The sequence below is a fragment of the Pleurodeles waltl genome, chromosome 6 (assembly GCF_031143425.1).
Source record: "Pleurodeles waltl isolate 20211129_DDA chromosome 6, aPleWal1.hap1.20221129, whole genome shotgun sequence".
Classification (NCBI taxonomy): domain Eukaryota; kingdom Metazoa; phylum Chordata; class Amphibia; order Caudata; family Salamandridae; genus Pleurodeles; species Pleurodeles waltl.
Genome location: NC_090445.1, coordinates 58,782,146 through 58,809,417, shown reverse-complemented (window position 1 = coordinate 58,809,417; position 27,272 = coordinate 58,782,146). Strand labels below are relative to the sequence as shown.

Here is a 27,272-nt window from a genome sequence, read left to right as displayed (position 1 = left end):
CCCACAGATTGAAGACCTCTTGTCTAGAACCACGGCCAGTGTATGGTTATTGTCACGCTGGCCAGCATCATATAATCTTGTTTTGAGATTCCGGCGTGTGCGACATAAGTGTCAGTAGTAATGATTGATGCGTAAAGTATAAGAGATCAGTCATGTCAATAAACAGGCATGTTGGATAAAGATCCACTAGGATCCCTCCACCACAGTGCAGGTGCATACAATGGAAGTTTCTTAGCACGGGCTCCTGGATTTCAACATGCTGTTGTGGTTCAGTTGGTAGTGTTTATTTCCCCTTTTGCCATCATTGGGTGTTTGTGTGACGGAATAGGGTTTAATGGGAGAGGGTGTGCATCATCTGCCCTCGCAGCTGAGTAAAGAATATATGTGTGAAGATAGATGCATACTTACTTTTCTGGCCACCAGGAAAAGTGGCATTCTGGACCACAGTGATATCTGTTCTCCCAATTTTGACACTGCCCCACCATATTTTTGCAGATTACTACTTCAGGGTCTCTGTGAATCCAGGCACACAAACACTTTACTTGGTCAGCACTATATTGTAAAGGGAATTTTAGTGTGTGGGGCAGCATGTTCAGTGTCCGTTGAAATATGCTTGACTTTGTCCAGTTTATTCTAGGTCAGAATACCACTCAAACGTAGTATATTCCAGAGGTATTGGCTCTAAGTGTAGAAGCGGGTTCCGTTTATATATAGCACATTGTTGTTTGAGTATATCAAAATATTAATTGGACGTAAATGGGATTGCAGAGCAGATTCTGAATTTCATGCTAGGGGATCTAGAACCAGCATAAATAAGATTGCAGACATGGGGGAACTTTGTTGTATGCCACAGCACACAAGGATTATTTCTGAGGTGTGGCCATTAACGCATACCCTTGCCAGTCGGGTGGTGTATAGTAATGTCACCCATTTAAGAAACGTTTCAGGAATGACCATGCGACCTAATAGAGTCAAAAGATTTGGCTGTGTCCAGAAATACTGCTGTTTCCGCTAGAGAGGGGTTGAAGTAGTGTAATAGTACGAAGGATGTCCCCGAATTGTGCATTGTGGATGGATTTTGTATAAAGCCAGATTGGTCTGGGAGGACCTAGGCCTATATTTATACTTTTTGACGCAAAACTGTGCAAACTCAAGGTGGCACAACGGGTGGGCTAGCGTAAAAAAAATGAGGCTAGCTGGGTGGAGGTGGTGGTACAGGGAAAGGGGGCTTTGCACCAAAAAATTACATTAGGCTTGTTAGAGGCAAAAAAATGCCTTTAACCAGCCTAGGGTAATTTTCTGACGCAAAACGACCCGTACCACATGACTCCTGTCATTTAAAGCACAGGAGTCATGCCCACCACCCCAGTGGTCAGCCAGGAGACATGGGTCCCCTGGCCATGGCCATTGCACTCTGTGCCGTGTAGGGGGGCCCATTTCAGAGCCCCCAGTGACACTTAAAAAAAGTTAAAAAAATACTTACCTCTACTTACCCTACTTACCTGGGATGGGGTCCCCCATCCTCTGGTGGGGGTTTTCCTGGGGCTTGGGGAGGGCACCTGTGGACCCATGGAGATTCCGACCCCCTTCACCGCCAGGAACAGGATGGCGGGAACGGGTGTCGTGGGGCCCCCTAACAGGGCCCCAGCATGATTTTCACTGTCTGCATATCAGACAGTGAAAATCGCGACGGGTGCAACTGCACCCGTCGCACCCCTGCAACACCGCCGGCTCCATTCGGAGCCGGCTTCTGTGTTGCAGGGCCTTTCCCGCTGGGCCGGCGGGCGCTCCCTTGGCGGGCGCCCGCCGGCCCAGCGGGAAAGTCTGAATGGCCTCCGCGGTCTATTGACCGCCGAGCGGCCATATGGCGGCCCGCTGCGGTCAGAATGACCGCCAAAGTGTTGAACCTTTTCAAACACTCACTACTAGTCACATATCTGGGTTTAATTAATTGTTTTTTTGCTTGCCACGTCACCCGAGTTTGGTCCCAACCCTATGCAAATCATTCTTGACTCTGCTCCGTATGGGAGCAGTCCAGCCCGAACTGCAAAGCCAAATACTCCCTTGACAGGAAACAAGCATCCTGGAACCAGTTTCAGGGTATCACCCTTCATCTGCCAGGCTAGCTTGCATCCAGTGGTGCAGCAAGCAAGGGACCCACGTCTGGGCATACCCTAGCCACTTAGGGCACGCAAGGCAATATCACAAAATAAAATGATGGATGGAGTGTTGAAACCTTTCAAACACTCACCACCAGACACAGGTTGGTGTTCAACCCATTGTTATTTTTCTTGCCACGTCACCCCAGTTTGAATCCAACCAAATGCAAATCAGTCCTGACCCTGCTACCTATGGGAGCAGTCCAGCTGAACCACCAAGCCTGGTCCTCCCTGGACAGGATTCAAGCATCCTGGGAACACTTTCAGGATATCACCCTTCATCAGCCAGTCTAGCTTGAATCCAGTGGTGCAGCAAGCAAGAGACCCACATCTGGGCATACCCTTGCCATGTAGGACGCACAAGACAATATCACAAAATAAAATGATGGACGGAGTGATGAAACTTTTCAAACACTGTGTCATTGCACATCTCTCTAATAGTGACCTTAATAGCCTCGAGAGAGGGTCTTTCCAGTTCACAGAACCAGTGTTTTTCTCAAAATATTCCACTATATCTGCATGTAGACTCTTGTGAGCACTTGGTGAAGCAGCGCTGCAGCTTGGAATTTCCATGTGAATTGGGTGGGAATGTGTGTGTGAACTAAAACTATTAATGGGACTGGTGCATGACCTGAAAGGATCCTGGCAAGGTGCCAGATATCCACTGTCTAGTCGTTCACCTCCCAGGTTGCTAACCAGTAACCCAGAAAGGACCAGGAGTTATGGACAGATTAAATGAATGTCCCCTCCCATTTATCAGGGGTTCTCAGCCTCCAGATATCTATTAAGCTTCACATAGGATCTTGGTGAAGTTATTTCAATGCCAGTCAGCAAGTGCTCTTGGTTCTGTAGGAGGCTGGCTCTCCATATAATGTAGAAAAATGACATTCACTGTACAGAGTCTGAGCAACCCCACCGTGGTATCCACACGCAAAAAGCAGATGACCTAGTGCTATGTTTTTGAGGTATTGTGTGCCAGCAGCTAGGCTAATCCAGGAGATGTGCATTTGTTGCACTCACTGTATCAATAAATCTGGAAACACACTTGGAACAGTAACTCAAGGCCCATTCACAAAAATACTTCACATTTTTATAACATTTTTAAGACCAAGATTACCAATATATATATATATATCGTAAGTACTTGTTTTTTAAGGTTTTTCTAAGTGTAGAAAAATTTATTTTTTTGTGTGTGATTACGCACCATAGAAATCAATTGGAAAATCTTCAAAACTGTATATAAAATTAGGCAATGCTCTCACAAGTGACACCTTTTGTTTTTAGGTTGAGGTCATCAAGAGGTCCCATGGGCCAGCCGGAAAAGTTCCAGTAGGTTCCAGTTCAAGCAGGAGCAACAGCTGAAGGGCTCGGAGCTGTTGCACCAGGGAGAAGGGGGTCACTTGGAAACACTGCACAGAGGGACTTAAAGGTAAGTCTGCTTGGTCCCCCTTGAGGGTGGAGGTCCAAAGGGCTTAGGGACCCCCACAGCACAGCTGGTTAGTTGGTATAGGGGCCAGGGAGGCCGGGTGCAGCGCATATAGGTCAGGCAAGCATTTTGCATCTTGGAGTCTTTGCAGTGAGCTTAAAGGGTAGATTGCAAGTCAGCAAGGACACTCTGGGGGTATTCTTGGCTGCTGCTTGCTTCTGGGCTTTTGGGAGTCTGGTGTAGACTTTGCTTCTGCTTGTCCATTGATGGGGGTTGTAGGAAAGTGCCCCTTTGGCATTGTTACCCTGCTACATTTTGCCTGATATTGATGCTGACTAGACTGAGAGTATGCTGGGATCCTGCTAAACAGGCCTCAGCATCAGTGTTCTTTCCCAAAACTGTACCATTCTTCCCACAATTGTCAAACCCCTGACACACAGTTAAGTCCCTTTTAAAGGGTACCCCTCGTACCAAGAGTCCTGTGACCAGGGGAGGTCCCCAAGGGCTGCAGCATGTAGTATGCCACCCTAAGGGACCCCTCAGCAAGCACATTCACACTGCCATTGCAGCTTGTGAGTGCTGGTGGGAAGAAAATGACAAAGTCACCCCTCTCAGGGTGCCATGCCCACAAACTACTGCCTGTGGCAGCCGGCACCCCTCTAGCAGGCCTTACAGCCCTAAGGCAGGGTGCACTATACCACAGGCGAGGGCATAGTTGCATGAGCAATATGCCCCTACAGTGTCTAAGTCCATTCTTAGACATTGTAAGTACAGTGTGGCCATACTGACTATAAGGGCTGGGAGTTTTTCATTACGAACTCCTCATCTCCATAATGGCTTCACTGAAATCTGAGAAGTTTGGTATCAAACTTCTCAGCACAATAAACCCACACTGATGCCATTGTTGGATTTATTGAAAAATGCACCCGGAGGGCATCTTAGAGATGCCCCCTGTATTTTAGCCAAACGGCTTGTGCAGGACTGACCGTTCTGTGGTAGCCTGCCACTTTCACATGAGTTTCTGACTACATGAGGTGAGAGCCTTTGTGCTCTCTGTGGCCAGAAACAAAGCTTGCACTAGGTGGAGTTGCTTCACACCTCCCCCTGCAGGAACTGTAACACCTGGCAGTGAGCCTCAAAGGCTCAGGCCTCTTGCTACAGTGGCCCAGGGCACACCATCTAGTGGTGATGCCCACCCCCAAGACAAAGCCCCACTTTTGGCGGTAAGTCCAGTCGTAAAATTAGGGAAAACAAGGAAGAGTGACCACTTCAACTGGGACCACTCCTAATGTGTCCAGAGCTGAAGTGACCCCCCCTTCCCTGCATAATCCCCCATGTTGGTTTGGAGGACAGGGACCAATAGGGTTAGGTCTGTGTCCCCCTCCTCAAAGGGAGCGGACAACAAAATGGTGTAGTCACCCTCAGGGACAGTAGTTTAGTCTGCCACCGACCCCTGTAATGCCCCTTCATCCAGGATTTCACTGAACCCAACTCATCAGATTCCTGGCAACCTCAAGAAGAAGAACTGCTAAGCTGACTCCCAGCAGAGAAGACTGAAGACACCAACTGACTTGGCCCCAGCCCTACAGGCCTGTCTCCAGCTTCTGAAGCCCTGCTACAAAAAGGCGACGCATCCTGCAGGACCAGCAACCTCTTAGAAGCCTCAAGAGGACTGCCTGCACCCCAGAGGACCAAGATCTCCCGTGGACATCGGCCCTGTCCAGAAACAAACTCTAACAAAGGACTTCAGAGCTGTCCCGGATCCACAAGTCCTGCCCACTCTGCACCAGACACCCAAGGCCCGTGTTCAGGTAGCTCAACTAACTAGAGCTGGTCCCCAGGGGAGTCTGACCTAATGTCCACCCTGAGTTGACTTTTCTTTGTCCAACACAATGACACCTGCAGCCTAAATCTGGAGGACCCCCTGACTGCGAGGGAACCAGACAAAGACACCCGGTGCCCAAAGGTACCACTGCACCTGCAGCCCCCTGGCCTTGGTGAATCTGACCACCAGTCCAGTGACGTCCAGTAGGTGTCCCTCCTCTTTTCCAGCCTTTGCTTTTTTGGAACCGACCCCGTGGACTTAGCTTGCAGCACCTTTTGTGACCCCCCCGGGTTTCCCCTATTGGAAAGCATTGTGAGCCCGACACTGTGTTTGCACCTTGCACCTGCATCTCATTTTGATATAGTATATACAGAGCCAGCTTCCTAGAGGGGTCCAGTACCCTGGGCAGTGGTACACCACAGCCCCAGAAAGTTCTAGTGCTACCACACTTCGCACAGTGGTAGGCCACAGATTTTAGCTGGGCTGCTGGGTCCAAGTCATTGGCCAGCAGCTGGTCAGTTAACCAGATTTCATGAGTTCCTTGCTTGCTGGGTGCAAGAGAGTGATACCTTCACTCAAGGGGAGGTTCTTGGCAATTTTTGGATGGCTGGAGATGCTCTGGGGTTTTGTAGAGTCCCTCAGGTTTGCAGGCAACACCTCAGCGGTGATTGTCAACTCCTTGGACCAGCAGGCAGGGATTAGCACCTTTTTCATAGTGGAGCAGGACTTCAGTTCTCGTGCCTGGTCTTCTTTGAGTCCATCGAATATGATGTCATGGTCAGGAAATGCCCTCTAAATACAGTATTTAGGGGCATTAGGGGGAGCACCTGGTATTGGCCAATGGGCTACCTACCTTAGGGTGGCCACACCCACTGATTGACCACTTCCTGTGGAAATGGAACACATCCCTGACCCTGTATGGATATTTTTTACCATGCAAGATGGAGGAACATGAAATGGAGTGGAGTGGTCACCTCGTCTGCCACACATGGAGAGTGGTACAGGCTGAGTATGGCCACTCCGCCTAACCTTGCTAAGTTTCCTCCCAGTTTTCCCACCTAAAGTGGGGGTAAAACCATTGGGCTGATTTCTGCTGCTAGCAGCAAAGGCGGATCAGATTTCAAAGGCAGAAAAGCCTTTGAATCTGAATGCTGGTGCAGGGTGCCTGTCTGGGGGAGGAGGCGAGACACCTCCACCCAGGAAAAGATTTGTGTTCTGTTTCCTGAGAGCAGTGGCTTTCACCCCAGTAGTCCAGAATCATGTCTGGTTGTGGCAGGCTGGTTAAGATCAGTCAGCAATCTTGCTCGGGCTGTTAGGTTTTGCAGAGGGCACCTCTAAATTTCTCACTGGATACATTTTATAATAAATCCAACACTGGCATCAGTGTGGGTTCATGAGTCTGAGTTGTTTGATATTAAAGATCCCAAAGTTCAGAGAGGTCATCATGTAGCTGGGGAACTCGTAATGACCATTGTCCTGTGCATGCATTTGCTATTGCTTCCCTGTATACTGACTATGTCTAAGAATTGGCAAAAACACAATACAGGCATATTTGCTCATGCACACATATGCCCTCACATGCATTATAATGCACCTTGCCTTAGGGCTCCAAGGCTTGCCAGAGGGGTGACTTACCTATATTTCATGCAGTGTTAGGGGGCATGGCGTTCTTGGTGAGTTCCATGTCGAGTTTGCAACTATGGGTACACCTTGTCATGCACTTGCAATGGCAGTCTGCATGAGGCTGGTGTGGGGCCTCTCAAAATGGCACAATTACTGATGCAGCTCTGGAGGGCCCTCTTCCGTACCCATGCCTTAGGTAGCAGGTTTACCAGTTTACTAGGGACTTACAAGGGTGGCTGAAGTGCCAAACATAGTACTGTTTTGGGGAAAGAGATCTGGCCCTGGGAACCTGTTTAGCAGGGGCCCTGGGCACTTACAGTTCAAAACCACATTGTTTTCCAGGCATAACGTGGGGGGTTAACCATGTCAAAAGATGCCCTTTCTCACATATTCTAACTACCTATTGAGGTCTCCACCCCAAAGTATATCTGAGGGCATCAAGGAATGCAGTCTTTTCCATACTTGAGTGTAGAATTCAGGGTCATCTGTTTTGGGGCCATACGTTTTGACTAGTGTTACTAAGGTGGCACACATTTTTCCTTGTAGAATAGCATGTCTGCCACAGTCACAGTCATCTGTCTCTGTGTACGTGGTGATGAAAGGTACTCCTCATTTATTTACAATTATTACACCTCTGGAGTATGAGGAATAAGAGGAGGCAAGATAAACTGCTGCCCATTGGGCACCCATTGTTTGCTCTGTCTGTTGCTCTGTCTGTTTTGGCGACTTCGCCTCCTAGATAAAGGTGAATTGAATCTGTTGTTTGTCTATATATGCCAGTATGCAGCACATTTTACGTGAGTTGTGAGGCTATGTACGTTCCATGATATGACGGATATGCAGCCAGGTGGATGGGCCATGATAGAATAGTGAAAAGCTGAATGATGTACACAAAGTGACATCCTGGTATGTGTCTGTGGTAGCGGCATGTAGTTAAACAATAAACAGTAAGAGCTCCACCCTCACACTTCAAGATTCTATCACACCAAAGACATGCCAGGAACCTGAAACGAAAAAGAAGTGTACAAAATAAAATAACAACATGTGAAGTGTACCTGCCTGGCAAACAGGGATGGCTGGAAGACACATTAGGAGCATACAGACAGGTAATATTAGGAAGAATACGTATAAGAGAAGCAAAAGGTGTTTTTAACCATAACACTGAGATAAGTGGGCGGCCTCAGTAAAACATTTACAGCAGTGCTAATATATCAAGGTTGCCCACAAGGCATATTTTAGTCCAATCCATGCTAAGTATAACTTGTGAAATCAATGGTACCTGCAAACATATAGGGTGTTGCAGGGTCAGCCCATTTAGTCACTCTTGTTGTTGATATCTGTGATCAGTTTCTCTGGATGGTGTTTGGGGAGATTTTTCGGGAAGTCATTTTCTACCTTTGGCGTGGGAAACATTTTTAAGGCCCCATAAAGCTCAATATGTAGTTGGGTGGGGTAAACCAGGGCATAGGGAACTTCTTCTTGTTGAAGTTTATTTTTGATGGGACGAAATCTTTTCTTAGCTGTCTGTACTGGCTGATGTATAATTGGGTTAAAAGGGCACATTATATTCCTGATGGTTGATGTCTCCTTTTTTTACGCGACAGGTGAAGCAGAGTGCTGCAGTCCTGATGATTTAACAATCTAGTGATTATAGGTCGAGGAGGGGCTACTGGTATCAACCTCTGTACCAGGGATCTGTGCACACGCTCCACTACTAGTGGATTCAAGAATTGGTACCAAAAATATCTTTCATTAGATTTTCAACACACAGTTCCATTTTTCCAGTGTTTGAAAAATGCCAGGATTCCTGTTATTTGTGAATTGTTATGGTGGGAGCACACCTCCAGATCTTCATTCTTTGCCTGGATTACCATTAACACTTTATCCATGTTCAGACACTTCTCAAGCATTGAGTGACCATTGTCTTCTGTTGTGCTGTTCCACTCCCGTGATCTGCTCCGTTTGTTTGCCGAGTTTGGTAGTCAGGCTGTCCATACACATGTTCAGGGTATCAATTTGCCCATCAAATTGATTTTAGACTCATGTAGGGGTTTTGGTTGTTCGGCAGGTTTCAAACGTGAGGCGCAGCTTTGTCGTTTCTCTGCTTTCCCCTTTTGGAGTGCCAGTAACTACATGGTGTTCATGCACCAAGTATAGGTAGGGTCCATTGATTTTTAATAAAGCACTGATAGACCCAACACTTCCCACCAGATTTTCAGTGTCACCATTTAACACAGTCTATTTCGCTGTGGTTGAGTGGTACTAGATATTGTGCTAATGTAAAGGCAGAGGTAGGGCTATAGGACACTGCTTTCGACTAGTACTGTAAGCGGAGTTGTCAGCAGCTTCACATTCTTGCAAGTGTTGTTCTGCCAGGAGACAAGTGCAGCATGATGCTTATGTTTATGAGGCGTAGCCCTCATTTAGTCAGCAAAATGGTTGTGTGTGGCGTGAGTGATGTATCAGTGTGCTGACACTCTGCCAAAGTTGGAAGTCTTGTGGTGATGTTGAGTTATTGTTTGGTAGGAGCCCACCTAGTTAATGAGAAATTTGTGGCATTGGATGTCAGTCTTCTCTGCAAGGGCAGGGTCACCCAAAGGTGAAGAGTATCCAGCTAGTGCCAAAAAAGGATAGTCCATGAATACGTTGGTCACTTGCTCCTGTTATAGGTCTGTTGATAGTATGGCCCAGGCTCACAGCCTCCACCACTTGCATAAGGAATGGATCTGGGAGTACACAGTACAAGTGTGTTGCTCCAATCTGTGAGCACAAACTAGTACTTGAAGACACAATGAGTAGCACATCTCTAAGGCCAACACCAGGGGTGCGTAGCAGTAGATCGATATAACTGCATTATAGCGCATTAATAGGTCATAAATTGAGTAGCAATATTGAAAGTCGCTTGCCAGGGGCTTTCAAAAGTAATTTAGTATATGTGGCAGTGAAGGCAGTTGGTATAGCAATGGCGGCAGTAGCAACAGGGAGGGAGATCTTAATTGGCATTGGTAGCGAGCGGTATGCCGGATTGGCATTCATTTTCACATGTCAGTTGTTAGGTAGGCCCAGTATGGTGGTCGACAGCACATGTATCAGAGAGAGGACCAGCCTGCTGGGTCAGTCTTCATTCGCACTTAGCAAATTAGGATCCATTTTTTGTGCATGCGTAGTAGTCCGCAAATACAGCCAGGCACACCACTTTGGTTCAGGCCCTTCGTCTGCCGAATGCTGTGCCACTGTTCCCCGCTGCCCCTCAGGTGTATTCAACAAGTAGAAGCGGTCACCTTCACAAGGTGGGCATAGCTCCCAAGTCGTCTCTCAGGCATCAATGTGTGCTCACCACCACTGCAGATGGGCAGCCTCAAATAGAGGGCCGGATACAGCAATGCTTCACTGGAGACGCAGCGGAAACCTAGCCAAGTATCTACTTTCTCTGCTCACCACACAAGCCCCGCCCCCAACAATTGTACGAGGTGGGCCGCAACCGCAGGATTCCACTGGTCAGGTTCATAATTCTACTCTGCCATCGAGTGCAGCTGCCCAGCCCGGCAAAGTCACTATTTTGTGTGCATACTCTGCACAAGCAGGAAATCAATTACAGTCTGTAGCTGAATTTCCGCACAAGTTGGGGCTCAATCGGGTTCTCCAGTTGTGGTTGATGATGAATTGCTTCAGTTGATTCAGTGGATGACAAGTTGAAGTACAAATTAGAAGATAGTGGGCTGATTGTGGCTCACATCCGGAGGAGCTGCACTACAGTGCAACTGTCTTGCTCAGGCTCTCTAGCTCCCCCCTGGCATTTTATTTTGAAGTGTTAGACCTGTAAGCCTTAGGATGGTCTTTCCACTTCACCCCTCTTATTATTGCTGCTTTCATTTTTGATGAATTTAGGACTCACATTATGCCACTGCTAACCATTGCTTAAGTGCTTTGGCTCTATTCTTAAACATAATAGAATTTAAGTACACCCAGTTGCCATGCTTAATTTACTTGTAAGTCGGTAGTAAAGCAGCACTACCTGGGCCCATGGCTTGTAAGTTAAATAGTGAGCCAGCAGCACTGATTGTGCCATTCACTTAAATAGCCCCTTAAACATTCCTCAGATCTGCATTTGAGCCTGTATGTGCAGTTTTGAAATGCAATTTTGACCTGCCAAAATAATCCTTTTGCCAGGCCTAAGCCTTCTTTTCTAATACATATATGTCATCCCCAGTGTGGGCTCTTTCCAGCCAGCGGAGCAGGATGCAGTGTGTTTAAAAAGTTGGACATGTACTTTTAGGTTTAACATGTCCTGGTAGTGAAAAAACTTTTAAATTCATTTTTCACTACTGCAACGCCTTCATCTGCCACAGGATAAAATTGGAGTTTTCTTATTACATTTAATGAGATGTAACTTTCAGATGAGTACAGGTCACGCGCAACACGGAAACTCTTCCCTCATTTTTAATTTAGGTATAAGTTCCTTGTAGATTGATACACTATATACCCAGGGCCTATAAATTAAAGGATACCAATGAGCCTGCAGCACATATTCTACCTCCCAATAAATAGCACCTTAAAACATGACCTAGGCTGCTACTGTAACCTGAATACAGTTTTAAATTGCCATGTTGACTTGGCATTAAAACCTCATTGCCAAGCCTTATACTATCCTTTTATTACATATTAATCACCCCTAATGTAGGCCATAGGTAAACCATAGGGAAGGGTGTGATGTAATTAAAAGGTGACATGTCAACTTTACAAGGGTATAGCAAAGCTTGTTTTTAGATATATAGGCAAAGCAACCCTAAGATAGACAGAGTTCAGATCCTCTTTAATCAATTAGCTGAAAACAGTGGAGCACATCTAGTGAAGTCAATACATCTCAATGATGTAGAGGGAGACAAAAGCAATGCATCATTGTGACCCTTTGCTCTTAGCATGATATTATTTAAAAGAAGAGAACATTTGTGTTGTATTCCTCTAGTTCTCGGAACCCACTCTTTAATTTCAGTAGTTGTTTTCGAAACTGTTAATGTCTTTCTTGGTAATATTCCAGAGTCAGAGCATCTAGGAATGGAAGGTTTTCAAAATTTGAGAGCTTTAGGCAAAAAGTTACCAAGGTTCCTGATTATGATTTCACAAAAACTGTTTCCAAGCTTGAACTGGGTTAGATGATCTAGTGTTTACAGTGATAACAAAATATCACTTGAAGAGATCATAAAGCATCCAATGCCTTTATATTAATAGAAAGACCATCACACTCACCTTTTTCTTTCTGGAGATTGTCTATGAGCACAAAACAAATTATTATGAGATCATTAGAATTTGTTTCATATTGAAGATCCCTTTATTATTGCTCATGTAAATAAACTTACCTCTTGCTTTTATTCATTCACATATCAGAGACAAAATATAGAGTTAAGAATAATTTAACCTTGTTTTCAGGATGTGCATTTTTTTCTATTTTGCCTACCGGTGATACTAGACAGATGAAGGACACCCCTAAAAGAGTAGTATTAGCTCTCTCAGAGTTTTTTCTAATTATTTTTGGTACTTACAAAAAAAAAAAAACAACTTCAGAAATGTGATATTTGTAAGATACTTCTGCTCATATAAGGCGTGATTTAGAACCCGATGGACAGGTTATCACAACGGTGACAGATATCCCGTTACCCTAAAAGTAAATCTCAGTTTATTTTATGGGATTTAGGTTTCGGCGGGCAGGATAGCCATCACCGTTGTGACAGAGTAACCAGTCCGCCAAGTTCTAACACAGGCCCATAGTCATACATAGTTTACATGTTTCAACCTAACCTAAAACATTAATTTTCGTTTTCTAAAATCTCTCAATAATTGGCATGGTATTTTGAAGTATATTGTAGGAGGCTGGCCTGGTTTGTAGTGGGTACCTAAGGAACTTACACCTTATACTAGGTCAGTTATCCCTTATTAGTTAAATGTAGACAGTGTCTAGAAGCCAGGCTCTCTAGGGGTAGTGTGGATGAGCAGCCAGAGCTTAACTAGGAGATATGCAAAGCTCATGCCTTACCACTGTAGTCACACAGTACTCACACATATGAAAGAAAACTCAGTTTTACAAAAATAAAGGTACTTTATTTTGGTGACAAAAATGCCAAACATACCATAGAGGCTATACTCCCTTGGGAGGTAAGTAATACACAAAATATATACACTAGTATGCAGAAATAGTTGTACACACAGTTAGAAAATAGTGCAAAAAGTGAAAATCACAATAGTTAGAAATGGGCCTAGGGGGAACACAAACCGTGTACTTATAAAGTTAAATGCGAAAGTCGATTTCCCACCTAGGTAAGTGTAGTATGTAGAGGGGTGATGAGAGTATTAGAAAACACAAAAGGTAAGTAATAGAGCCCACCCCAGAGCCCAGGAAAGCAGGAGTAAATCACATTAACTTTCCTAGATCACACAAGAACAGGAGAAAGAAGATTGTGCAAGACCCAGAAGAGACTGCAAGACACCAGTGTTGGATTCCTGGACCTGAAGACCTGTGGAAGAAGGGGACCAAGTCCAAGAAGCACTGAAGAGTACACAGAGAACAGGAGCCCCTGCTAACCAAGATGAAGGTGCAAAAGAAGAACCACCAGTGAGGAACAACAGTCAGTACTGCACCCAAGAATATGGATGCTGGTTCCTGGTGGGTGCAGATGATTTCCCACACTGGATGGATGATTGCAGTCTGGTTTGCGTCGCTGGATTCCGCCAACAAGCCTTGGCACACGCAAAGCTTGCGGTAAGCGGAAAATGGTGCTGCCTGGGACCAGGAGGGACTTAGTAGACTCTACCCAGGAGGGGGAGTCAGAGGGAGCTCTCAGCAACTTAGAGAGCCCTCAGAAGACCAGGCAGTGTGCACAGGAGTCCCATAGCATGGAGACAAACAAGGTGCAAAAGGAGGTCCACGCAGCACTACAATATTGGGTTCCACGCCGCCAGAGAACCACGCAGGAAGCTGTGCGTCGCAGGAAGGAGTACTGGGGGCTGGAGCTGCATGGTGCACAAAGAACTTCGTGGAAGGATGGCAACAAACCTTACCAACTGCAAAACACATGGTGCACAGGGGTACTGTCTTGCGTGAGGAGGCACGCTCTTACCTCCACCAAAGTTCAACAGTAAAACATCAGGACCGCCGCAACATCTTCAGTCCACCACATGTGATGCTGGATCCACGCACTTCTTCAGGACAGGGGACCCACACCACTGGTCGTTGCTGCAGAGGCATGCGTGCTGAAGAAGGGGACTGACTCCATCACTCCAAGGGAAATTCCTTCGTTCTTCTGGTGCAGGCTGAAGACAGGCTGTCCTCTGAGGATGCACGACCTGGAAACATTTGCAGTTGCTGGCAGAAGTTGAATATACAATGATGCAGAAGTCATCTTTGATTCTTTGTTGCAGTTTGTAGAGTTCCTGGAGGTCCCAAATGCAGTTTCTTCAGTAAGAAGGCGAAGTACAGGATGCAGAGGATTCCTGCTGAAGTCTTGAAATCCGAGTCTGAAGAACCACCCAAGAGAGAGACCTTAAATAGCCCTGAAAGGGGGGGTTGGTAATCCACACAGGTAAGTACTTATTAAGGGAGGGCTCTGACGTTATCTGCTGACACTGGCCACTCAGGTGCTCCCAGAGTTCCCTGCCAACTTGGATTCCAAGATGGCAAAACCCAGGGACCCTCTGGAGGAGCTCTGAGCACCACCTCTGTGGTGGTGATGGACAGGGGAGAGGTCACTCCCCTTTCCTCTGCCCAGTTTTGTGTTAGAGCAGGGACTGGGGGTCCATGAACGGGTGTAGACTGGATTATGCAAGGATGGCACCACCTGTGCCCTTCAAAGCATTTCCAGAGGCTCTGGGAGGCTACCCCTCCCAAGCATGTAACAACTATTCACAAAGGGAGAGGGTGTAACACCTCTCTCCCAAAGGAAATCCTTTGTTCTGCCCTCCTGGGCTTGAGCTGCTCCGAAACGTGGCAACCTGGAAAAATCTCAGAAGGCTGCAATGGCAGTACTCGGGGTCCTTTAAGGAGCCCCCAGAGTGCATGGAATCATACAACCAATGCTTGCAAAAGCCTTGGAGTATGATTCCAACATGTTTGATACCATTGTGGAGCAGGACATAGGTAGTGACCTATGTCCAGTGAACACGTAAAATGGTGTCCCGCACTCACGAAGTCCAGGAAAATGATCCTGGGGGTTGTTGGGGCACCTCTGCTAGTGCAGGGGTGCCCTCACACATAGATACTCTTCACCCTGTCCTCAGGGCTGAAGAGTCTGCCGTAGGGGTGACTTATAAGTGATCTGGTGCAGTGTAAAAGGCAGTGAAAGGGTGTGTTCATCTTTTCAGGCAGGCTGCAATGGCAGTCCTGCAGAAGCCTTTGCATGGGCTCCCTATGGGTGGAAAAGAAATGCTGCAGCCCATAGGGATCCTCTGGAACCCCAATGCCCTGGGTACCTAGATACCATATGCTAGGGACTTATAAGGGGGCACCAGTATGCCAACTGCGGGTGAAATATTTAGTTACCAGTATGCAGTGACAAAATTTAGAGGAGCAAGAGCATAATCACTGGGGTCCTGGTTGGCAGGATGCCAGTGAACACAGACAAACACACTGGCAGGCACAAAATGGGAGTAACTATGCCAAAAAGAGGCAACTTTCCTACATATATGACCTAAAGCTGCTCTGTATTATAATAGTTTGGAGGTCTGGAAAATAGTAATAAATACAATGTAGATTCTAAAAAGGTTTTAAAGCTAGGTAACAAAGACTATGTTCACAGTTTTTTAAATCTCACACCTATTTTAAACATTATACAATAATTTCCAAAATCGTTATTTTGATATGTCTCCTCTTACAGCCAATGATAGGTTTTAAATTTCAAAATGGGCATTTCTAAAGATTGAGTTGAAAAATGCAATTTGAGTGAATTCCCTTGGTATGGGTCTCTGTGCATTTTGTTGCTGTGCACATTAGGCATTGCCCTGCTCACTGGATGGGGAATTCTGTTGTATAACAAGGACATGGTCCAACTAACAGTCGCTCTATAGAGCAAAATATTCTACACAACATCAACATAAGCAAATTATTCAAGACTGTCAGTAACAATCATCAGACTCTTTATTTAACAGAAGCCCTCTAACTTATGGTTGATCTCACCCTTCTTGCAATGCAATTTAGCATACCTTTTTCTTTCTGGAGAGCGTCTGACAACAGATGTGTTACTTATGCAGATTTTATACTCCATTGTACCAAATGTCAAAGGTCAGGTTTCACGGGTTATTGCATGCTTAAATATTATGACACGTTTATTGGAGTGTAATTTTCTGCATTCAAGATATTCACAAACATCATGAGTATAATGCTAAGAATGATGATTTTGAAAACATCCCACAATGAGCAGTTGACAGGCAGAGCTGAATAGAACAAAGGGATGTGCATTTGGAACATTACAAGAACAACAACCGTGTGCCCATCTCAGGGGCTGTGTAAAAAGACTGTATCTGTGTGCACACACAACCTACAGGATGTGCATTCATACAATTAAACATTAGAACACATGTTTCAAATGTTTTATGTGTCAATTAAAAATCTGGCATCTTTATCAAGATTACCGGTAGAGCAAAGGAGGGACTAGTATTATCAGTTATTCTGATATTTGTATGTCCTCAGGGATGGAACCTTACCTGTTGTTTATAATAAATTCTATAGAATGTTTTAAGTCGTCTAAAGACGAGTACAGTGCACTTTATTGTTATTTTTCCCTTGCAAGGCACTTTCTTTCGTACATTCCTGTATTGTCATACATTTTTTGAGACATTCCAACGACAGGCGTATTTTAGAACTTATAAGTTAGGCATGACTTTTCTACAGAGGTTAGAAACACCCAAAGTTTGTTGTGAACTTCTACATTTTATTAGAAGTCCAAATATATTGAGGTAGTGAAACAAATCAACTTCACTTTCTTTATAACGCTGAATTCATAACAGTTTCATGCAGTTACTGATTACGTTTTTTACTGTAATCATTTTATTTGACTATATTGTAGCTTGTTTTAGACAAAGGTGGTCATTCTAACCCTGGCGGTAAAAACCGCCAGGGCGAATGACCGCGGTAGCACCGCCAACAGGCTGGCGGTGCACCGCTGGGCATTCTGACCGCGGCGGTTCAGCCGCGGCCAGAAACGGAAAGTCGGCGGTGTACCGCCGACTTTCCGCTGCCCTTGAGAATCCTCCATGGCGGCGGAGCGCGCTCCGCCGCCATGGAGATTCTGACACCCCTACCGCCATCCTGTTCCTGGCGGTTCTCCCGCCAGGAACAGGATGGCGGTAGGGGGTGCCGCGGGGCCCCTGGGGGCCCCTGCAGGGGCCCCCGTAAGAGGGCCCCACCTTGTATTTCAGTGCCTGCTTTGCAGACACTGAAATGCGCGACGGGTGCCACTGCACCCGTCGCACCTTCCCACTCCGCCGGCTCAATCCTGAGGCGGCGTCCTTGTGGGAAGGCTGTTTCCCACTGGGCTGGCGGGCGGCCTTTTGGCGGTCGCCCGCCAGCCCAGTGGGAAACCCAGAATGACCGCCGCGGTCTTTCGACCGCGGTACGGTCTTCTGGCGGTTCCCGCTTGGCGGGCGGCTCCCGCCGCCCCCCAACATCAGAATCACCCCCAAAGTGTTGTATTTGTTTTTTACAATAATTCTGTATTTATTGGTTCTATGGTGAATGTAGTAAGACAATGTAATGCAGGCATTTATTTGTTGTATTTTGTTATTTTATAGCTATTTTAGCTGAATAAAGATTTATTTGACTTGAATTGAAACATTGAAACATACTTTTCAAATAATATGAAACAGTCAAATAAGAAAAGAGTTATATGTGACATAAATATTAACACACCCAGAAGAAAGCAGTGGTACTTGGAAAGCCAAAAGTGTCTGTCCTTCTCACAGTCCTGATTCTAATTAGGACCACCAAAAGCCATTTCTCCTAATCCCAGGCAGCTCACTACCAACAACATTCTATATGACTTGAAGCATTTCACCTTACTGGGCAAGTCCAACCGGAACATCAAAGGGATTAATGTGTACAAGAGATCTAGCCTAAGGCAAAAAGGAACTGACATTTCTATGTGTATAAAAAAAATGTTGGTGTCCATCCTAAGCTATTTTACATAATCAACATCAGACAGAGGGTATCATTATGAGGCTGGCGGTCTACTGACTGCCGGACTCGCGGTGTTGGCGCGCGGTCGGGCTAGCGGGAAACTTGTAATGGCCCCGGCGGGGAGGCTGCCACATTGGCAGCAACCTATCTGTCGGAACTTTGGTGGACAGGCTTTTCCGTCCACCAAAATCATAATCAGGGCCATAGTCTCTGCTCTGTAGGACCTGAAGTTAATATAAGTCACATATCACCACTTTAAATCATAGCCAAAAGACTCTTTCTTCATCATAAATGTGTCTCTGTTTCATTCTTATGTTTGCTTCTTATGTATCCCTAGCCTATATTTTTCATATGTGCCAGCTGGGAAATCATTTAAGTTTTCGGAGGCTTCTCGACAAAGAAATGTATATATGCTGCTCAGCCACCTACCGTTGTTGAAATGCCACACTAAGGCCAAGATTTACTAATCTGGCCCAGGACGCAGGGCATCATCCAAAAATGCTGTGTTGTGTGAGAGGGAGAGGGAAGGACAATCAATCAATCAGGATTTATGAAGCACAGCAATTCACCCATGAGGGTCTCAGGGCACTGGAGTTCGTAGCTGCTTGGTGGTATTCTGTTCATTTGAACAGTCATGTCTTGAGTCCTTTCCTGAATTCCTTCAGCGATGCAGCATTGCTGAGGTGCAGTGGAAGGTTGTTTCAGGCTTTCAGCGCCATATCTAGAAAGATATGGAACTCTCTTCCCTTCTCTGTAACAATGGCACACAATCAGGCTGCTGAACGCTATGTACACATCTTTGTGCCATACTAAAATGATGTGTGCATGAGTCTAGCATAGGTTTTGAAGTGGAAGGGTACACTTCAGATTCAAAACACTTTAAAACGTTCCCACTTTGATGTGTGATCTACAGCACAGAACACATGCAAAGTAGGAAGCATTAGGAGAAATAAAAGCATTTTGCCTTTTTAAATGCTGCTTCTATGCGGTGCTATTTTTTGGAGCAAAACTCTGTCTTCTAATGTTAGTAGTTTGGATTTTGCATACAAACGCATGGGTGGCTGCATTGCAATGCCCATGTATTACCCACGTAATGTCCCTTTCACTGTAAGTAATGTAAAGCAGTGCTTAGCGCTGCTTTGCATTACTTTTAGCAACTTTTCCAGCACAGCACAAGTAAACAGCAAAACAATCGTGCACTCTTTCTTCTACATTCTGTGACGCAATTGCATCACAAAAGGTTTGGAAATCTGGGCCTAAGATTCTATTAATCTGACTTGAAGTGAAAAGAAATACTGAAACTAAAGCTGGGATAAAAATGTAAATCCTGTGCTACTAGGCATTAGATCAGCTAAAAAACACAGCAGAATTATCCCATATCCACAGGAAGAATTCGCGTTTGGGATTCTGATTATATCATCCTAGTTGGGGAGTGCCAAATCTTTACAATATGTGGTATGTTCTCGGGGGATAGAGTCTTCTCCATGACCTCTCCACTGCCCCACAGTCACTGAGGTTGAACTTCTCACTCCAGTGGCGAGGACTCAGTCAGTGTGATAGGACGAGCTAGAAATCAATTTGGATTGCAACCCATACATAACCCAATGAGCAATACTGCATAGGAAGAATTTTGTGATAACGATATGTCTGACAAGATGAGTGAAGGGACACAATGGAATCCCAACCCCTGATGAATACCACACTCAAAACCACAATGAAGCAGTACATGCATTTTAAGATATTTATTTTAAACTATTAACCTAGTACATAACATATGAATGGTAACAACAGAGAGTGTAACAGGAAATGCAGTGAAGCTTGTCATATTCAGAGAAAACAGCAAGAAAAACTCTAAACTTGATATTCAGTCCTTATTATCCCAACTCCCGCATGCTTTCTTGAGGTGTTATGCTAACTTTGCTAAAGCAGTATATAGGCAGACTGTTCTTGAGTTTCTCAGATAATTACCACAACATACATGTTCTTTCATTATGAAATAGTATCTTAGCTATGTCCCATCACAACTTACCAATGTGTACAAGACTGGGGCATAACCACTGACCAATGACCAGCTGAAGGCCACTTCTCCCCATTGTCACCTCCTACTGAGGTTTGTGGTAAAAAATGGCATAATGTTTACCAAAATAGATATGGCTTGAAGACACTCCTTTTCTATTGCCCAACATCTAAGGCCCTCATTGTGACTTTGGCAGTCTTTACCGAAGACCTCCGCAGTGATGGCCGCCAAAAGGAGCCACAAAAACAAAATCGCTAGAAAGCTGCCATAAGTTCAACACCGCCAGAACCAACGAAGGTGGGAGAGAGTCGGTCCCTCCACCCACACTGCCATTTCTACAACAAACCACCCTCCAAATTATGACCCATGAATCACCACAGCGGTCCATCAATGGTGGCAACCCATTGGTGTTGTGGACTGCCGCTGTCTGTTTTGCCACTCCACAACAGCAGAAGCCAACATTGGCCAGCTTGCATTATCCACACCTGATACACATACACATACCGTACACACCCACCAACAGCACTACAAACCCCCCCACAAAACACAAAATTCTTTGCAAAATCCAAAAATCTGCTACACGTTGCCAGCCCACATATCCCCAGAACTGCACACACAAACCACAGCCACCTATACACCCTTCACGCATCACACACCACACATCATACCTCTACAACAAACACACACAACATTGCACTAAATCACTACTTCACAGCATCCCACATACTCACAAGCCTGCCAAACATTCCACCATCTGCACAACACACATACAACACCCACTATACAATTGGCATGTTCCCATAAAAGATCCCCTGTTTCACTAATGAGGAGTTGTGGGCCCTGGTAGACGAAATCGTTATGGTAGAACCACAGCTGTTTGGTGCACAGGTCGAGCAGCTATCCATTGCCAGGAAGATGGAGCTATGGCGGACAATCGTGGACAAGGTGAACTCTGTGTGAACCTATTCATGCACAAGGAATGACACAAGGAAGAGGTGGAACGACCTACGGGGGAAGGTGCGTGCAAAGGCATCCAGGCACCACATTGCCATAAGGAAGTATGGCTGTGGACCCCCACCTCCTCCCCCACAGTTGACAACATAGGAGGAGAAGTTCCTGGCTAGCCTACACCCTGAGGTATCACTGGAGGCCTGGACACTGGTAAGCCACCATTACTTCTCTACCACCACGTACACCTGCATGGCATGTCTCCCAGTCACCCTATCTCACTTCAACCTCCTCCATCCCAAACCTAGAACCACCCCCATAACCACTCTCAACAATTTTCCCCTGCATGCCCAACCCACTTAAACACACCTCTCCAAGGTCATCATTCACACACATGAATAATGCATGGTCGGCATGAAGCCCTACCAATCCCACAATGCATCCCCATACACAAACCAAAGGTGGAAAACCGACACCCATCCCATAGGGAAACCCATAAATGCTGAATATGTATCTGAGAATGAAATTAACAACTATCAGACATGTCCACAGGTACCCCAGCCAATGTCAGCCGGCAGCATGTTCCACGTCAACCCAGTCCTCCACCAGAAGAAGGCCCCAGTGATGACAGCTACTCTGGATGTCTGGATCTGGAAGATCTCCCTGGCCCACCTGGTACCAGTGGTCATTCAAACACCACAATCAACACCCAGTCCACCCTAGAGCACCCCACATCAGACTCCACAACAACAGCAGCCACCCAATGTCCCCAAACCTCTGTCTTTAGGACACGTCAATCAATAGTGTGTCCACCTGTACAAGGACCAGAGTCAACACCTCACAGGCAAGACAAAGAAGGTCCTAGTGTCAGTGGGCACACATTTCAAGGGACACAGGCACAGGGGGTCAGGGCCAGTGGGAGAATATCTGTGTGCCAAGGGATGGGCCAACCCAGGGAACCGACTGCCCAGGAGGCACTGTCACGTGTCCTGGGAACATACCAGAAATCCCAGGACAGGATGGGCCAGGTACTTACTATCTTGCAGGAGAACCAGAGGCTACAGAGGGAACACCTCTAGGAGGTCATGCAGCAGTTGCAGGCCCACAATGATACCATGACCTCCATTGCAGGGGTGCTCAGTGAAATTGCCTCCGTCATGCGTGAGTCCACAACACACCAGCAGAATCTTCCACTAGCCAGTGTACTGACCAGCCCTCCACATCTGCTCCAGCTAGTGGACTGGAGGACCTGCCACAAGACTCACAGACCACCAACACCCCTTCCTCTGTAGCAGAAGAAGCACCCCACAAATGTTACCTGTGAACCAGACATCCTCCTAAGACTGAAGCCAACACCAAAACCACTGCCAGGAAGTAAGCCTCACCAACATGTCTCCCTTGGGTGCCAATGGGACACCTTGTACACTTTGAACTGCTGCTGCTCCTTTGTCCCATGGCCCCATGGATACTGGACCTGTGCTACAAACTAACTGGGCACTACACTGAAGATTTTGTTCACCATCACCCCACTCTATTGCACTATCCCTTCTTTTTTGCAATCTCAATAAACACTCTTGAACACAACTGAAGGATTTTTGCTTTTATCTTATCCGTAGGCAATGTCTTGACTTTTATTATCCTGTGCAAATGTAATGTAAAGTGTGAATCCATCCAATGTACAGTCAGCTTCTGGTACACATTACCAATGTAAGTGCTTGCCAAAAGTCATCATCTACCAAACTGTGTGAAAGCAGTCTGTGGGCATTCCAAGAGTTCACAGTAGTGACCACATCAACATCTGAAAAAAGGGAAACCATTAGTGACATTTAAATGAGAAGTTAAGAGAAGGAAAGCAACATGAGCCCCTGTAACATAACAGCCTACATTCATCTGGTCACATCAAATTAAAATTTGGCACTACAATTAACTCCAAACACTAGTAGTGACAAGAAACAACTTATGTAAGGGCCTCAGACAAAATACCACGGTTTTAGCTATGCCATGTTGTCAGTATGACAATCCCTCCTCTGGAACACCTGGTCCAGGCCAAACTGTCAGGGACAATGAAGTCACAGAGCGTTTGTGTAAGAACATTGAAACTCACACTACCCAGCAACAAATGCTAAGGACTGTATGGAATGAGGACACAGTTTGACGTGGGCATGTAATTGAAACTGCATACCAGCTGATACATTGCATAGGCAGAATAAGCGTTTTCACAATCATCATACCACTGGCACGACTGACCACAGATGGAACTGTGTCAGGTTTCAGAATGCACATATTTGAGCTTGGTACATCACAGCTGCCCCACAGCTCTTCATTGACATGGTGGTATGAACAGAATTACAGTCTTACCTGACTGTCATTGGAAGTACTGGTGTATCAGATGTGTCCTGTTGTCTACATCCTCCCCATCTCCATCACTGTCTTCAGTTTTCTCTGTGGCCACAGGTGCATTGCTTCCCCCCTCCTCCTGCAGGAATGGCACATGCCGTCTGAGGGCCAAACTGTGAAGCATGCAGCAGGCCACTACTATCTGGCAGACCTTTCAATGGGGAGTACAATAGGGATGCACCAGAAATATGGAGGTACCTGATCCTGGCTTTCAGTAGCCCAAATGTTCTTTCGATGACTCTTCTAGTCTGTCCATGTGCCTCATTGTATCGATTCTCTGCCCCTGTCCTTGGGTTCCTCACTGGTATCAACAGCCAGGATAGGGTTTGGTAGCCTGAGTCATCTTGAAATAGTGAGAAACTCACATTACAATAGCACAGAGAAATACTCCAGGTAACATTCTGTGACATTCATTGTGTGAAACATCATGCTCACCAATGAGCAAGACTCTCTCTCTGTAGTTGTGCCATCATCTGTGGGACACTGATGTTCCTCATTACATAGGCATCATGTACAGATCCTGGAAGCTTGGCAGTAACGTAGAAAATATACTGATCGGCAAGGCACACCATCTACACAATTATACAATGGTAATTCTTCCTATTTCAGAATACCTGCTCATTTATCCTGGGAGGGACCAAAGCAATATAGGTCCCATCACTGGCCCCAATCACATGTGTAATGTGTCCCATTGTGTAGAAAGCAGCCTTAACAGTGGGCATATCATCACTTTGGGGGAATGTGATATAGGTGCTCATGTGTTTCAGCAAGGCAGTCAAAACTCTTCTCAGCACTTTAGGAAGCATTGTCTGTGACATACCTGCAGCCACGGCCATTGTCACCTGAAATTATATACTAGCCAGGAAGTGGAGCACTATCAGCACCTGTCCTGTAGGAGGAATTGCAGTAGGACTACAAGAAGCAGGAGTGAGATCTGGCTTCAATTGTTGACACAGTTCAGTGATTGTGGCACTGTCCAGACGTTAGGTGAGAAGTATATGGTGTTCCTCCAGTGTAGCTAGCAGTCTGTACATGGATGCATACCTCCTCCTCTACAGTGGTTGGTATCTGGACAGGCAAAACATCACAAGTGTGTGATAGCAGGAAAGATAGAAACACACATCATCACAGTAAATAGAGCTGTCTCATACATTTCAGGCAACCAATGATTGGGATCTGCTCTGGTGAACTCTACATGCAAACGGACTTCTGATACCACACATTCTCATTCATTTTTCATACTGCTTCACAGATGTAGCCGAAGTTTTGAGACATGACTAGTACCATCACTTCTAACATGTTTTGTCAACTACTCTTCTGCAAGCAGTGCACTGGTATGAGCTCTCATTGAAGAGCAAGATTCAGTCAGCAAATGTATAATGTGGACATGTAAGAATTGCCTTGGTGTATGCCATAAGTACCTATGATGCACATTTTATTGACTATCATGCTTACAATCATCGGGAAATGGCACCCGCCTGCCCTGCATGCAGAGGACAGGTGAAAGTGAACTCACTCCGCCGGTGTTTGACGTCATGGCGGAGGGCGGTCTGAACCATCGTGCAACTCCTCTTTGGTTAACATTGAAGTCTATGGAGCACAGGGACCAATGTTGATCACCGCCGGTGGTGACGGTGATTACCGGCGTGGGCGTGACTGCCATTTTCAGAAGCCCATGCCACTTGACTCCTAACTTCAACCTATCAAGAGCTCCACTGCGTGAGCTGCAGTGTCCTGTGTCTGGAACCCACCATGGCCCGTTCTACAGGGGACAGGGCCCCAACCATCACATCCGAAGAACTGAAGAAGCTTGTGGATGGGGTCCTACCCTTGTATGGACAGTTGTATGGGCCTCCAGATCAACAGGTGAGCACCTTTTGGGTACTTTAAATGCAACATGGCTGTATGTAGATGTATGTGTGTGCATGCAGTGTGTCTTTTAGGGTGTGTTGTTTGCTGCATACAATATGTACACAGAGGTAGGAGTGGTGTGTAAGATAATTGTGGGATCAATGTAATTTGTAGTCCATTGCTGTAACTGACTCTAGTGTGTAGTTAATGGTGACCTTCTGTCTGTGTTTTCTATGCAGGTCAGCGCCCATCAGAAGTAAAGGTTATGGCGTGCCATCGCCAAGGACGTACGGACCCGGGGGGCCCATAGCCGGCAGAGCACCCACTGCAGAAAGAGGTGGGAGGACCTGAGACACTGGGCCAGGAAGAATGTGGAGGCCCAGCTGGGGACATCCCCCCAATGAGGGAGGGGTGCCCCATGGACCCTGACCCCCCCGGTGGCCAACCCAGAGTTGGATGGGCGCTTGAGGGCAGCACAGCAACCACAAGGGGGTGAGTACTCACTGTGTACATTTGTTTCATAATGCCCGGCATGGTCTTTGGATGTCAAGGTAGTAGTCAGTTTATGTTGTATGGTTCTGCATTGTATGGTGAGTGGTATGTACAATTGGTATTAGTCATTTGCTGGTATTTCAGCTTCAGTAAGGGCCTACATCCTGACTCACCAGTGTTGAAGTGATGCACTGATGTACACTGCCTAGGTGGTGTGACCTGGCAATTGCACATTGTGCAGTCACTGTGACGGAGTAAGTGTAGCTGTGCCTTTGTCAACAAGCCGACATGTATCAGTGAATTTCAGTAGGTGTGCAGATGGTAGTGTCTTCAGAGTTCATTCCAGCTGTTGTTCCCAAGCAATGGTGTGGTACTGTGGTTGTCACAGCATGTTGTAAATTACAGGGTGAGTCATTGTGATATGTATGTTGTGCTGTTATTGACCCTGTGCTCCCTTTCTTTCTCCCCCACCCTCCCTCCTTTTCTTCTCCTGTCCTCGTGTGCTTTAGCATCATCTGGCGAAGAAGCAGCCCACGGGACCCAGGAGGCAACATCCACTGACACCGAGGGACCAGTGGGTTGGAGGGTGAGGGGAGCACTACGGGTAGACAGGAGCTGATACTACTGACTCTAATTCCTCCTCAAATGGGAGCTCCCTGACAGTGGTGGACCCCTCTGTGACCCCCCTGACATCATCATCTTCCACCACCCCGTTCCAGCATCATTCTTCGAGTAGCCCCCCACCCAGTTGCCCATGCCCGCTCACCCAGGCGGGTGGGCGTCTCCTTTGCCGCAGGCACCTCAGCCCCTGCCCCAGTCAGCCCTGCTGCCCTCACTGAGGAGGCTATTGACCTCCTAAGATCCATCTCTGTAGGGCAGTCAACCATAGTGAATGCCATCCAGGGGCTGGCATCCCAGATGCAGCAATGCAATGCCACCTGGAGGGCATTCACGTTGGCTTGGCTGGCCTACAGAGATCGGTTCAGGCTCTGGCCTTCACTTTGATGGGAGCCAGTGTCCCTAGTTCATCCGATTCCCCCACAATTACCTGAACCCAATCCCAGAGCCCTCTCCACACCCATCCCAAGTAAACAATCAGACAAGCATGCATCCAAGACAACAGACAGGACTCACAAAGACAAGCAAAAGCACCACAGATCACACCACAAGCATACACACAGCCAACACACAGAAGCAAACACTACAATAGTCACTGCCTCCATTGTCTCCTCCTCCACCTCCTCCCTCACAGTCACATCAGCCCTCACACCTGCAAGCGCTGCGCCCTCACTCCAAGATCCTGCCTCCTGTTCAGCCTTGCCCACAGTCCCCACAACAGCAGACACGCAGACTAGCACCCTATTAACCACATG

General features: G+C 46.4%; 1 protein-coding gene across 1 annotated transcript in view; it reads right to left on the bottom strand.

The window, feature by feature from the left end:
- The window catches only part of LOC138299193 (butyrophilin subfamily 3 member A1-like), a 798,776-nt gene that overhangs the window by 501,426 nt on the left and 270,078 nt on the right, over positions 1–27,272 (bottom strand). The window contains exon 9 of the mRNA XM_069237291.1: positions 12,281–12,301. Coding sequence (XP_069093392.1) covers positions 12,281–12,301 — 21 coding nt within the window. The remainder of the gene's footprint in view (positions 1–12,280; positions 12,302–27,272) is intronic.